The sequence below is a fragment of the Chiloscyllium punctatum genome, chromosome 19 (genome assembly GCF_047496795.1).
Source record: "Chiloscyllium punctatum isolate Juve2018m chromosome 19, sChiPun1.3, whole genome shotgun sequence".
NCBI lineage: Eukaryota > Metazoa > Chordata > Chondrichthyes > Orectolobiformes > Hemiscylliidae > Chiloscyllium > Chiloscyllium punctatum.
In genome coordinates this window covers 74,064,499-74,077,298 of record NC_092757.1, presented here as the reverse complement: position 1 = coordinate 74,077,298, position 12,800 = coordinate 74,064,499, and the positions used below count along the sequence as shown (strand labels likewise).

Here is a 12,800-nt window from a genome sequence, read left to right as displayed (position 1 = left end):
ATTCTGTTATTTCTAATACTGTGAGATGGGGAGAAATGTTGCAGAGTAAATCAAAGAAAGGTTTGCATTTGTGTAGCTACTTCCATGATTTTTGTATGTCCCTTGATTTACAATTAATCAAGTATATTTGATTGAAATCACTGCTGTGAAGTAAGAATTTTTTCTAAACAATGCAATGGAAACTTTAATGATCCACCTGAGAGGGTAGACAGGGTCTTGGTTTAAGATCCCATCTGAAACGTGGACTGTCGAACAATGCAGTAATTCCTCAGTGCTGCGCTTCAGTGTCAGTCTGGACTTTATGTTGAAATCTCTGGAATGGGACTTGCACCCAGTATTGCTGCCAATACTGGCTTGTGGGAAATAAAATTAGGATTAGGTAACCATCTGCTTCTGTCAGTACTTTATCAGTATTATGCTTGCCTTTAAATCACTTCATTAAAAATCAGGAAGTACTTCCCTTAAGTTCACATGGTATATGTGCGTATGGTATCAAAATGAAGGAAAAAGTTTAATTTATTCATACCATATTTGACGAATTAGTAAGCATGTTTCAGATGACAACTTTACAATATTAAGTTGAAGGGCATAAAGTGAAGAGACAATGTAATCTAATAATCGAATCCAGATTGTTCACATTTGGTGCTAGTTTTGCTGTTTTGGTTTCTCCTGAAAGAATAATCATGGGGTTCGTAAAAAGGAAGTTTAAGCATTGCATCGTTGACATCACTGATGCTTGTGTATTACAAATAAACATTGTCCATTTTAACTAGTATGTTATCTGGGCTCGAACCTGAGAGACTCATGTTACTTCTGTTTTGTTGTTCCCTCTCTATTATAATCAATATATTTGTATAAACTCAAGTTTAATTCATTAGAATTACTACGGTGTGGAAACAGGCCCTTCAGCCCAACATGTCCGCACCAACCCTCTGAAGAGTAATCACTCGGACCCATTCCCCTACCTAATACTTATCCCTGACTAATGCACCCACCCTGCACACTATGGGCAATTTAGCACGGCCAACTCACCTAACATGCACGTCTTTGGAAACCCAGCAGACACAGGGAGAATATGCAAACTCCATGCAGACATCGGTCCGAGGCTGGAATTGAACCAGAGGTCCTGGTGCAGTAGGACAGCAGTGCTAACCACTGAGCCACCATGCCCACTCTCTCCTTTCAATGTATTATCATGCACTATAGATCTTGGGCTATTAGCTAGGGGAATAAATCTCATCGCAGATTTTTCATGTAGTATGAAGTTAGTTTAAACCAACTCCCTGTGTGCATTCTCACTTACTGGGAAATCACTTTTCTCCTTACTGTTCACCGACTAATTGCTGAAATTTATTTTCCAGTGTGCAGTGAAGCTAGCAAAAATGGTGGGCTATGCAAGTGCAGGCACAGTGGAATATCTGTACAGTCAAGATGGAAGTTTTTACTTTCTGGAACTAAACCCGAGGCTTCAAGTGGAACATCCCTGTACTGAAATGGTGGCAGATGTAAACTTGCCTTCTGCACAGTTGCAGGTGAGTTGTGTATTAGTTAGATTACTTTAGGAATTCTCTTACACACTATTGTTATTATACATTATTTTTATCTCTATCCTTGAGTTTCTCAAACAAACTGCTAAATTTGCTTGACTGATACATATTTTCCTGCTCTTGCACTTTTCCTCAGATTGCAATGGGAATTCCTTTGCACAGAATCAAGGATATTCGGATGCTGTATGGAGTTGCCCCATGGGGGGATTCACCGATTGATTTTGAGAATTCAGCAAACACCCCTTGTCCACGTGGTCATGTGATAGCTGCTCGTATCACCAGTGAGAATCCAGATGAGGTCAAATTAAATATTTAATCTTTGAATTTTTTATTATGAACAAAATTACCAATTCTGTTATTTAACTTCAGCTTTTTTCATGGCTTCCCACAAAGTGTCTACGTTGCACAAAAAAATGTTAGAACTATATACATTTACAGAATTTTTCAATATTGCACATCATTTATTGTTCACCTGACAAATGTAGATTATGTATTAAAATGTGCCAGGATAAAATTTGCAGCCTGTTACAGTTCTGCCCTTTCTTCCATTCCTCTGGAGAGGTGCTGTAACACTGATCTGGCTGAGATTTGAAACTCCTGGTTGGCTTGAAGTAATTTAATTTGGCTGGTGTGTGCTTATATAACAGACTAGCACTGTAATTGCTATCACACCAGGCAGTCAGTCATTTGGGTTGTAGACCATTATGACAGCTGGTCAATATTACATTGTGTCTTTAGCTTGCTTTTTCCACTTCAGTGCTGTAACCAGGCTCAAAATGGAACCATGTTCCCTCTGTTCTGTAACGTTTCCCTTTTTTAAAATCAGGCTAAGATAGACAGTAGTGTACAAATGTCCATCTTCTATTTGTTACTGTGCAGATCATTGAACACTCTGTTTTGAGACACTATATAATATTTTGGTGAATTCTAGTATACCTTTCACAACCTCAAATCAAGAGTGCCTGTTATTAAAATCAGGCCTACACATGTTCAAAGAATACAAATGACTTCAAAATCTACTGAATCAACTTGAGTGAGAAGTAACAAATCTGTGGTAACAACTACTTGGATCAGATGTGGTAATTGAGAGTTTTGATACTCACAGTTTCAGATGTTCTTTTATTCTGTCTGACAGGGTTTCAAGCCAAGTTCCGGCACTGTGCAGGAGTTGAATTTCCGCAGCAGTAAGAACGTCTGGGGTTACTTCAGTGTGGCGGCAGCAGGAGGCCTCCATGAGTTTGCAGACTCTCAATTTGGACATTGCTTCTCGTGGGGCGAAAACAGAGAAGAAGCCATCTCGTTAGTACTTTGCCTGCCCATTCTTTCATTGAAACCTTATACATTTTCTATATTGAGAAAGAGTTGCCATTGCTCAAATCTTGTTCAATCTTTTAAGAAGTTTGCCTTTTTCTTCATAATTTCCACTCTTTGGCAATTTGGATTTTCCCTTAGTAGGTGGGTGGCTTATCTGTTTCTTAACCTGATTGATTGATTGACAATGAGGAGTAAATGGCGCTCATCATTCAACTACTTACTATTTCTGATTTTCTTTTGCCCCCCCCTCATTTCTCTGCACACAATCGCTCTTCCCAGGACCTCCCATTTGGGAGATGTACAATTTAGGAACCAAGCATAATGGGAACAAAAACTGCTCTTGCTTTCAAAGTCTATTGCTCCATTGCTTAACTTGGGAACATAGGAAAGAGGAGCAGGAGTAGACCACTCGTTCGATTGACCTTGTACTGGTTGACTATCCAACTCAACACCATTTTACTGCACTATCCCCATATCCTTTGATATTGTTAATGTAGAAAAATCAATTGATCTTTCTCTTGAACATAATCAATTGAGCTTTCACAGTGTTCTGTGTTCCAATGATTCACCACTTCACGTGATTAGTTTTGGGTCTCATTTTATTTTTGGCGTAAACATCAGAAAGACCAACAAAGACAGTAGGGAAATAGTGTTTGGATTTAACCTTAATATGTGTGCATGTTGTCAAGGTTGCTTCACATGCAACACTTCTGTTTTGAAGTTTCTGTTATTCTGCAGAATGGCAGAATGAGTTGGCAGCACGGTGGCACAGTGGTGAGCAATGCTGCCTGTCAGTGCTGAGGACCTGAATTCAATTCCAGACTTGGGTGAATGTGTGTGGAGTTTGCATGATCTCCCCGTGTTTGTGGCTTCCTCTGGATGCTCCTTTTTCTTCCCACAGTCCAAAGATGTGCAAGTTAGATGGATTGATCATGCTAAATTGTCCTGTAGTGTCCAGGAATACACAGGCTAGGTTGATTAGCCATTGGTAAATGCTAACTTATGGGGAGAGGGTGAGTGAATCGGTCTGGGTAGGATGCTAATTGGAGGATTGGTGCACACTCAATGGGCTGAATGACCTCTATCTGCACTGTAAGGATTCTGTGATTCAATGATTTTGTTTACAGAAAATTTCTATAATCAAAACCTGGGATCTATATTAAGAAAATATGTTTGATATTAGTTGAGGGACCAGTGCTGGGCAGGATATTTACCAGCCTTTTTGCTTCAGGATCACTTTTTTTCACTCAGGTGTATGTCTTATAGGTTTAACATTTGAGTAACTGATGAAATCTCAGACAGTGCAATATTTCCAAGGTACAGCAAAGGTTTGGAGCCAAAACTCCTGGATTGTAATTGAAACCATGGCTGTGACATCTGAGTTTATCCAGTTGACAAACTGAGAGGAAGTGGTTAGTCCATTGCCTCCCAGGCTAACATCATAGGATTTGGAATATCTGCACCTGAATCTCTCTTACCTGGCAGAATAGTCAAGACAATTTTCACCCTCTGCATGAAGAGATTTACTGCCAGCACCAACTCTTAATTTTGCTTGGCATCAGTTACTGTATGTGTAAAAAATATATGTAGCTGAATACTGAACCTCAGCGTTCATTTCCCATGCTTCGCTAATCCATCAATGCTTGATGTCTGGGGCTCGTGAAAAATGACCATTAGTTTTTATTTTGTCCCAAAATATTTTCTGTGCCTGTCTGAATTGAACTTCAATTGTTCAAGCTGAACAGTGATGTTACATTCTCTTCTCTTCTTTCTGGATTTGGAACTACTATCAAACTGGATAACAACCAAAGCTTTATTTTGGCACATGGTGCTGTTTTCTTCTCGAGTGGGAACTTTTCATGATTTGTTACTTCTCACACCATAGGAACATGGTGGTGGCACTGAAGGAACTGTCCATTCGTGGTGATTTCAGAACAACTGTGGAATACCTCATCAGATTATTGGAAACAGAAAGCTTCCAACAGAACAGCATTGATACTGGCTGGCTAGATCGGCTCATTGCAGAGAAAGTCCAGGTATTGCAACTTGGCAAATGGGAAGACCTGTACAATTTTTCAACTTAAGCGCACAAATGGGTAATGGAGGACCGGGTTGCAATTATTTAGTCGCTGTTTTAACTTGCCTGATTTTTTTCATTGCATGAAAGTAAATGGGGGGGGGCGGGAAGGTGTGGTGGTATGTCAACTGTTACTCTTTTGTTTCATTGTGGAAATAGTTCACCACAAACATTAGGATTTGATGTCAAAAATGGAACATCGTGGGAAGTTTCTGATAGAGGCCAGATGTGTACCTCATTTAATGAGGTAGGCCCTGTTTATTGTTAAATTAAATGAGCCATTGGGAAGAGCTGTCACAAGTGCCTGGGATCTATTTCCAGTCTCCTCTACGTTTTTATTTTGCCCTGAGACCCAACTGGTTGAGATGAAAAAGCTCTAGCACTTTGATTCTCATTTTGTCATTCTGCTCTATCCCGTCCTGTGCAAGTTCATGGTTACCGGTAGCCAACTGATGAGTAAGTGGGTAATACAGTGCCAGCAAACAATGTTAATGAGCGCTATTTAAAGCGGAAATGAGGGATATTCTTTTTGAGGTTTGTGAGTCTGTGAAATTATTACTGAAGAGGGCTGTATTCAAAGCTGAGATGAACAGATTTTTAATTAGGAAGGAAATCCAGGATTATGGAGAAAAAGCAGGCAAGTAGAGTGGCAGATCATCAGATCAGCTATGAAGTCAATGAATGGTGGAGCATACTCTGGCCTACTGCTCCTGCATCTTATGGTCTTATCTGTATTGTTTTAAATTACATTAAGTGAAGCTTCCCTTCCTCTTAACTGCACATTTAGGACAATTAGATTTTGATGACTGTGTTGACATCATTGAGAAATCAACTTTGCTTAGTACAAAGTCATAGATACTGCAGCAGTGAAATTGTTATCCATCAGCAGGTAAACAATCCAGTGTTCTGTAATTTTTAGTCATTACTACTTCCAAAAGTTTGCAAACATACTAATTGCAGTTGTGTGACCCAGGCTGTGGCCAGTTGGCTTTCAGTACTCTGCACAAAAATCAATCTTCACTGCCAAGTTTGATCTTGATCCCCAACCACTGACCAAACACATGCGCTTTCTGACTGGAGTCCCTGAGCAGCAAAGACCCTTAAATGAAGTTTACCGTTAACCTGAAGTACTGAGGCTGACAGTATTATCCTGTTTAGTTGGAGGCAACTAACTCAGCTCAATTGAGCAGATGGGAGATCCAAGTTACTGGCCTCAATGGTTCACTTACACACCAGGAAGCAGATTTGACCTGTTTATTCACAGATACATCACCTTAAAGTGATAATAATTTAATGGTTCTAATTTGGATTGGACAGCTTTTTTTTTAGTAATCTGCTTCTGTAGTTTCTGAAGTGTAATTTTGCTTCCTTTAGGCTGAGAGGCCAGATACTATGTTGGGAATTGTGTGTGGAGCTCTGCATGTTGCAGATAAATCCTTCAGAAACAGTGTCTCTAATTTCCTTCACTCACTGGAAAGGTAAGTTGTGTCGGCCTTGAACTTTTAAAGTTTTATCCAAACATCTTTAACAGCTATATTTTGGAATTTTATGATGTGTATAAGATTGACATCTCACAATTGTCCATTGTTACTAAGTCACCTCAGTGCTGACGCTTATTCCTACTCTTATGAGCTATGGCTCCTGTTATTTACACAAGAATCCAAATAATTGTGATGAGAAACATCATAATAGTTGTGTCTTGCAGCTTTTGGAAAGATGCCTAAAAATGTTCTGTTCTAAGGATTGTCATAACTTGCACCTTCTAGCACTATTTACTACTGGGATGTATTTCACAGATATCGGTAGCCCTCCAATACCACAACCAGCTTCTACACTTGCTGTTAGTCCAGACTGTGAATCAGCAAACTGCTTGACCAGAGAACTCCATAGCCAAGAGTGATCATGTCTTCAGTGACCACCCCTAGGCTTTTTTCCACCACCAAACGTTAGGGAAGTAAAAGGAATAACTATAAAGGACTACAGATTAGAAGGTGAAAGCAAAATGGCAAATTAATTTATATTTCAGTTCTCACAAAGCTGTGCTGTAACTGAAATTCTAGAAATACTCACATCATGGATTCTGAGGGAAACCGAGATTATATTTAGAGTTTAAACCTTTTAAAAAGTTATGATCCAGGGTTCACGCATGAAATCTTCTGTTCTGTCCATCCCTGCTGCCTCATCTACTGATTGTTATAGATATCCAGTATTTGCATTTGTTTTATGTATTGCCTAGGCTAAACAGTTCTGGTGAATTGAGTCTCTATCCAGATCTTTGAATGGGCTGGTGCTTGGAGATTTGACCTCATGCCGCATCTTTCCCAACCAGTATTAATTATCTGACTGCTAATCTTCCCTTAGGGGTCAAGTCTTACCAGCTCATACTCTTCTGAACACAGTGGATGGGGAACTCATCTATGAAGGGGTGAAATATGTGCTAAAGGTAAAGTCCTAAATGCAAAAATGCACCTGTCAAACCCTTCGATGACATCATTTTTGATTTTTTTTGTTTTGTTTTGACTTGAAATGGTTTCCTCCGGTCAGTGTATGCCTATGCAATTTATTTTAAACATTTTTTTGTATAATTTTGCTGAGAATTGTACATCTATAGAGTCTTGCAATTGTATTTGTGTTAGATATGTTGGATATGCAGTGAGTTAGATGCCGGTCTTTCACATTGGCTTTTAGAGTCTTTTCTATCTGTGAGCTGAGATTACTGCACAGTTGTAATGCAGTCCCAAGTGAGCACTATGCAGCATGGTGTTTTCAGGTTGAACCTTTTGTAATGGAGAACAACCTGAATTTATATAGCACCACGTAGCCACTGTTAATGTAAGAAATGTGGTGACCAATGTGGCTGTTTTAATGATGCTCATTGTAGAATAAATATTGGCTTGAGGGAAGAATTCCCAAGTTTTTCTTCAAAATAATGGGGCCTTTTGAATCTACTTTACAGAACAGACAAGTTCTCAGTTAATATATCGTCTGTAAATAAGTTGATTTCACAATTATGCTTTAAATACTCTCTATCTTAGAACTTTTGAAGCTTACAATGAGAGCAAAATTGATTTGACCTTAAGACATAGGAGCAGAAATTAGGCCATTCATCCCATCCAGTCTGCTCTGCCATTCAATCTTGCCTGATACGTTTCTCAACCCCATTCTCCTGCGTTCTCCCTGTAACGCTTGATCCCCTTGACAATCAAGAACCTACGTATCTCGGTCTTAAATATACTCAATGACCTGGCCTCCTCTGTGGCAGTGAATTCCGTAGATTTACCACTCTCTGGCTGAAAAAGTTTCTCCTTATCTCCATTCTAAAAGGTCTTCCCTTGAACCTAAGGCTGTGCCCTCAGGTCCTAATCTCTCCTAACAATGGAAACATCTTCCCAACATCTGCTGTGTCCAGGCCATTCACTATTCTGTAAGTTTCAAATAGATTCCCCCTCATCCTTCTAAACTCCATTGAGTATAGATCTAGAGTCCTCAAACATTCATCATGTTAAGCTTTTCATTCCTGGGACCATTCTTGTGAACCTCCTCTGAACATGCTTCAAGGCCTATGCCTTCTTCCTGAGATGTGGGGCCCAAAACTGCGCACAATAGTCCAAATGTAGCCTGATCAGAGCCTTATGGAGCCTCAAAAGTACATCCCTGCTTTTATAATCAAGTCCTTTCAAAATAAATGCCTCCCTGCAGACTCAAACTGCAAGTTTACCTTGAGAGAATTCTGGACTAGAACTTTTTGTACTTCAGACTTCTGAATTTTCTCCCCATTTTAGAAAATAATCTATGCATCTATTCTTTCACATTTTCCAACTTTGCTCTCCATCTGCAATTTCTTTGCCTACTCTCCTAACCTGTCCAAATCCTTCTGCAGCTTCCCAGCCACTTCAATGCTATCTGTCCCTTTACCTACCTTTGTATCAAATGCAAACGTAGCCGGAAAGACCTCAGTTCCTTCATCTAGGTCATTAATGTATAAAGTGAAAAGTTGTGGTCCTAACACTGAGCCTTGCAGAACACCACTTGTCACTGGCTGCCATTGTGAGAAGGACCCTTTTATCCCCACTCTCTGCTTCCTGCCAGACAGCCAGGCTTCTATCCATGCTAGTACATTGCTTCTAACACCATGGGCCCTTATCTTAGTAGCCTCCTGTGTGGCACCTTGTCAAAGGCTTTCTTGAAGTTTAGGTAGATAACATCCTTTGGCTCTCCTTGGTCTAACATGCTCATTACTTCCTCCAAGAATTCTAACAGATTTGTCAGGCGTGACCTCCCCTTGACAAAACCATGCTGACTTTGCCCTATTTTACTGTACGCTTCCAAGTATTCAGAACTCTGATCCTTTGCAGTGGATTCCAGGATCTTACCCACAATCGAGGTTAGGCTAATCAGTCTGTAATTTTTATGTCTTTTGTCTCACTCCCTTTTTAAACAAGGGTGTCACATTAAGAATTTTGTAGTCCTCTGGGACCCTCCCTGATTCCTGTGATTCCTGTAAGATCACCACTAATGCCTCCACTATCTCTTCAGCTATCTCCCTTAGAACTCTGGGGTGTTTTCCATCTGGTCCAGATGATTTATCCACCTTTAGGCCATTCAGTTTTTTTCTAGCACCTTCTCCTTGGTGATGGCCACCATACTTAGCTCTGCCCCCTCATTCTCTTGAATTTTTGAAAAATTACTTGTCTTCTACCATGAAGACTGATGTGAACTAAGTATTCAGTTCCTCAGCCATTTTCTTGTTATCTAGTACAATCCCTCCAGCATCATTTTCCAGCAACTCAATGTCCACTTTTATCTCTCTTTTGTCCTTTGTATATCTAAAGAAACCCTTACAGTCTTCCTTTATACTACTGGCTAGCTTATCCTCATATTTAATCATCTCCCTTTTTTTTTGTTGCCCACTGGTCTTTGTAAGCTTCCGAATCCTCTGATTTCCCATTGCCCTTCGCCACATTAGATGCTTTCTGTTTTGCTTTTATGCTATCCCTGGCTTCTGTAGTCAGCCATGGTTTCCTCATCATCCCTGTACTATGCTGCTTTTTGCTTGGGATGAATCTCTGTGGTGTCTCCTGAATTACTCCCAGAAACCCCTGCCATTGTTGTTCCACTGTCTTTCCTGCTCGCCTCCTGCCCCAGTCAGCTCCTCCCTTGTGCCTCTGTGGTTGCCTTTATTCAGCTGTAATACCGTTACCTCTGATTCTACCTTCTCCCTCTCAAATTGCAGAGTAAATTGTTATGATCACTGCCTCTGAAGGGTTCCTTCACCTTAAGCTCCCTTACCAAGTCTGCCTCATTGCACAACACTAAATCCAGTATTGAGTGTTCTCTCATGGGCTCAACCACAAACTGCTCCAAAACGTCATCTTGTACACTTTCCACAAATTCCTTTTCTTGATTTGAGTGCAAGACCAGATGTAACAGCTTGGGGATCCAGCCATTTTGAGAGTAGTTAGGAAATAATGAGAGCACAAAGATGGTGGGCGTCTGGAGATCTCTTATAGATAGCAAATGGTACTAATTCAGTAGTTTACAACCGACCAGTGACCAACTTACTTTGCTAAAGGTATTAAAGGGTCTGGAGTAAAGGCAATAATAATGTCATTAAATGATGTAATAAGGTTGATGGACTAAATGCTGCCCTTGTTCTTACATTCCTACAAATTAGTCAATGTCTTTCCATGGCCTAGACCTTCCCTATCTCTGAAATATTCTCCAGTCCTATAATCCTCTCAGAATTCTGCATACCTCCAACTTTGACCTTTTGTGTGTCCTATAATGCCTTTGGTGGCTGTATATCCATACATTTCATACTGAATCTTGGAAATTCCCTTGTTAAAATCAATTTCTGGCAATGCTTTTATTTACTCAACTTGATTAATCCTCCTTTGGCCTTTGTACTAACCTTTGCCTGATTATGCTCTGCAAGTTTATCTATATAAAACAAGCTATATAAATGCATGCTGCTTGCTGTGCAGAGATTTGCAGATGCAAATATTTCTGTGTACCCATATAGATAATAACTGCTGAAAATTGGTAAAATTGTCTGTCACGTCTAAAGTAGCCCAAGTAAAATACACATGAATGTTGTTGTTAAATTGATAGTTTTGCTTCTACGTGTCACCTTGGTTCACTGCAAGTTGGAGGATTAGGGAACTTGTGATCCAGTCAGTCTCAGAACACTGCTGTTCAAGTTTACATTCGAGAACTTACAATCAGTTATCGACAACAATAGCATGAATTTGTATGACATCTTTGTCATAGTGAAATGTCCTATGGCATATCACAGGAGGAATATTAAACAGGAGTATTTGATGCTGAGTCCACTGAAAGAATCACTGGGATGGATTAATCAGAAGTTTGAATGATCCTCTAAAAGGAAGAGAGTATTTTAAGGAAAGAATTCTGGAACCTACTGTCTAAACAGATAAATGATGAGGAATTTCCTCTCTGACTGTTGTGAATCTGTGGAATTCTTTACCACAGGGAGTTGTTGAGGCGGAGTTGCTAAATACATTCAAGGCAGAGAGAGAGAGAGAGAGAGAGAGAGAGAGAGTTTTAATCTTTATAGAAATTAGGCATTAAGGGGAAAAGGCAAATAGTGGAGTTGAGGGTCATCAGATCAGCAGTGATCTCATTAAACAGACTCAGTGAACTGAAGTGCCTAATTCTGCTCCATGTCTTAGAGCTTACTGAAGTGAAAAGGTCACTTTAGTAATATGGTGGTATCAGTAGTCTTAAATTGGCATGATGTCAGCCTCACTATTAGGACTGATTCCAGGTTGGCTGGCTGGAATACTCATAGTAGATTGGCCTGGCGAGTTGAATGCATGTCTTAGTTTGAAAATGCCCTGTGTGTTTAAGGGTTAAAGCACCTTTCTCCACTTCCTCACCATGGTTTACCATCAACATGTTAAAACTGATGCAGAACTAAAGGTGATGAACAATTTGAGTTTGATTTCAGATGAGACTATAATTGAAATGCCTTGATTAAATAATTGACATTATGTGCAAGTGTGTGGGTACAACTGTGATGACTCTCCTACCCTGTGGTTCTTAGTTGTCAACTCTCATCATCTAAAGTCACTCATGAAGCCTAGCACATTAAACAAGGTGCTGGAGGACTGCTTGCACCAGAAGAATTAATTTTGTCTAATGTGATGCTTTGAAAGGGATGTGAACTTACCTGAGGAAGCATGCAAAAGCCTTTCCATTTTTCTTTATTTCATTGTGCTTTTGTTTTGTGATTTGTTACTTCTCTGCCCATGTTGCTCTGCCACCGTGAATTCTCTTGCAACTGTCTAAGCTAGAGTCTGGAAGACATGTCTGCTGTTCTTACTGTTTTGCTGTTATTGCAAAGCAAACATTCTTCAAGTGAATGAGGCAGCTTCCTCCTTTACTTCTGATGTAGTGTTTATCCTGAGTGAAAGGGTGAAACATTTATTCAAATCTTTGTTTGAGGTCTGCCAGGCAGTGACAAATTAATGGTAGGCATCTATTTGAAGGTGCTGGACATCTTTTTAAACTGATTGACAAAGAATTTAAATTGCAGCCTCATTTGTGCTGAGCATTTCCAGAAGTTATCAATCTTGCTGTTCACCCCTTTCACAGGTTACACGGCAGTCGCCTAATTGCTATGTAGTTATAATGAATAACTCGTTTGTGGAGGTGGATGTTCATCGGCTGAGTGATGGTGGCTTGCTGTTGTCCTACCATGGCAGCAGCTACACTTCGTACATGAAAGAGGAAGTGGACAGGTGGGAAACAGGATTTTCTTTTCTCTTGACTGCCACTTCAAGGAAGTGTTCTTTTTAGACCTTTTTGTCAATGGCGGGTCTTAATCTCAGGATACTTAT

General features: G+C 39.9%; 1 protein-coding gene across 1 annotated transcript in view; it reads left to right on the top strand.

The window, feature by feature from the left end:
* Positions 1 to 12,800, top strand: part of acaca (acetyl-CoA carboxylase alpha) — a 271,808-nt gene that overhangs the window by 46,461 nt on the left and 212,547 nt on the right. The window contains exons 11-17 of the mRNA XM_072589677.1: positions 1,362 to 1,532; positions 1,684 to 1,845; positions 2,683 to 2,846; positions 4,747 to 4,897; positions 6,313 to 6,416; positions 7,300 to 7,381; positions 12,556 to 12,701. Of these exons, the coding sequence (XP_072445778.1) occupies positions 1,362 to 1,532; positions 1,684 to 1,845; positions 2,683 to 2,846; positions 4,747 to 4,897; positions 6,313 to 6,416; positions 7,300 to 7,381; positions 12,556 to 12,701 (980 nt within the window). The remainder of the gene's footprint in view (positions 1 to 1,361; positions 1,533 to 1,683; positions 1,846 to 2,682; positions 2,847 to 4,746; positions 4,898 to 6,312; positions 6,417 to 7,299; positions 7,382 to 12,555; positions 12,702 to 12,800) is intronic.